This window comes from Pundamilia nyererei, unplaced genomic scaffold (assembly GCF_000239375.1).
Source record: "Pundamilia nyererei isolate P.nyererei 1_Seehausen unplaced genomic scaffold, PunNye1.0 scaffold06065, whole genome shotgun sequence".
In the NCBI taxonomy this organism is placed as follows: domain Eukaryota; kingdom Metazoa; phylum Chordata; class Actinopteri; order Cichliformes; family Cichlidae; genus Pundamilia; species Pundamilia nyererei.
In genome coordinates this window covers 118-1,226 of record NW_005193466.1, presented here as the reverse complement: position 1 = coordinate 1,226, position 1,109 = coordinate 118, and the positions used below count along the sequence as shown (strand labels likewise).

Genomic DNA, 1,109 nt, shown 5'->3' with positions numbered 1-1,109 from the left:
CCCCTCACTGCATCGGGAGAGTCACAGATGTAAGACTTTAAGTCATGTCTAACTACAGTTTTGTGGTTCATCAAGTCATTTGTCACGAAACCTACAAAGTCACATGAACAGACGTAAGGGTTGCCAGCAGCTTCCAGGACCCTCAGGCTCTGGTAATCATGCAGGTTTTTACTGCTGAATTTGGCCAAGTTGTTGTCTTGAATGGAGAGAACTGCGAGGCTGACATATAAATGCCCATCTGGGAGATTTCCAAGCTTGTTGCCAGAGATGTACAGCTCTTTGAGAAGCGGCAACTCAATGTTAAAGACAGTCAGTTTATTTCTGGATAAATCAAGGATCTGTAGGCTCTGTGGTAGGCAGGATGTCACCTCAGGAAGAGAAGTTGACGAAAGGTTTAAGAACTTGAGACTTGCTGGCCAGGAACAAGTCGAAGGCATGCTGTCAAATGAGTTTCTACTCATGTCGAGGTTTTCCAGCTTTTCTAGTCTAGTGAAGAGTTTGCTGTTGATTGAAGACAAACTATTTTTGCTGATGTTGAGTGTGCGGAGATTTAGAAGGACATCCTCCTTTCCATAACACATCATTTCCATAAGTGTCCGATCTGCGATTGTGTTGTCACTGATGTCCAAAACCTCCAGGTTTGTGAAATGAATAGTGGATTGGCAGGGAATGGCAAACACCTTGGTGTTTATCATAGATGTCCTTCTTACTGGTTTCATCATATTTTTTATGAAATTGAGTTCAGGAACTCTGTAGAATGAATGAATATCAATGTTTTTGAGGACGATGACCTCCAAGCTTTTTAGGTTTATGTGATGCAGACGGACTTCCTCTTCATTTTTGAAGATGTGAGAATCTTCAATGGCAACACTGGTGAGTTCAGAGCCTGAAAAAATATTCGTAAGTTGTACACAAGCTGACACAGACATGTTCACATTTTTGAAACTAAGACCTGTAGCACCACGCTTGATGGCCACGTGAAGTGGGAACATTTGCAAACTTTTTTTAAACTGTGTGTCAGTGAATGTCACTGTTGTGTTTGGATGAACAACGTCTAACAATATAGCTCGTACTACTGCTAAATCTCTGTGAAATACTCCACTGAGACT

The 1,109-nt window shown here is 41.7% G+C and overlaps 1 protein-coding gene across 1 annotated transcript; it reads right to left on the bottom strand.

The window, feature by feature from the left end:
- Positions 1 to 5: 5 nt before the first annotated feature.
- On the bottom strand, positions 6 to 886 carry LOC102201828 (toll-like receptor 2; the record flags this gene model as incomplete). The annotated part of the gene is made up of 1 exon (XM_005755976.1): positions 6 to 886. A coding segment is annotated over one exon (881 nt), but the record flags the coding sequence as incomplete, so codon positions are not given.
- Positions 887 to 1,109: the final 223 nt, after the last annotated feature.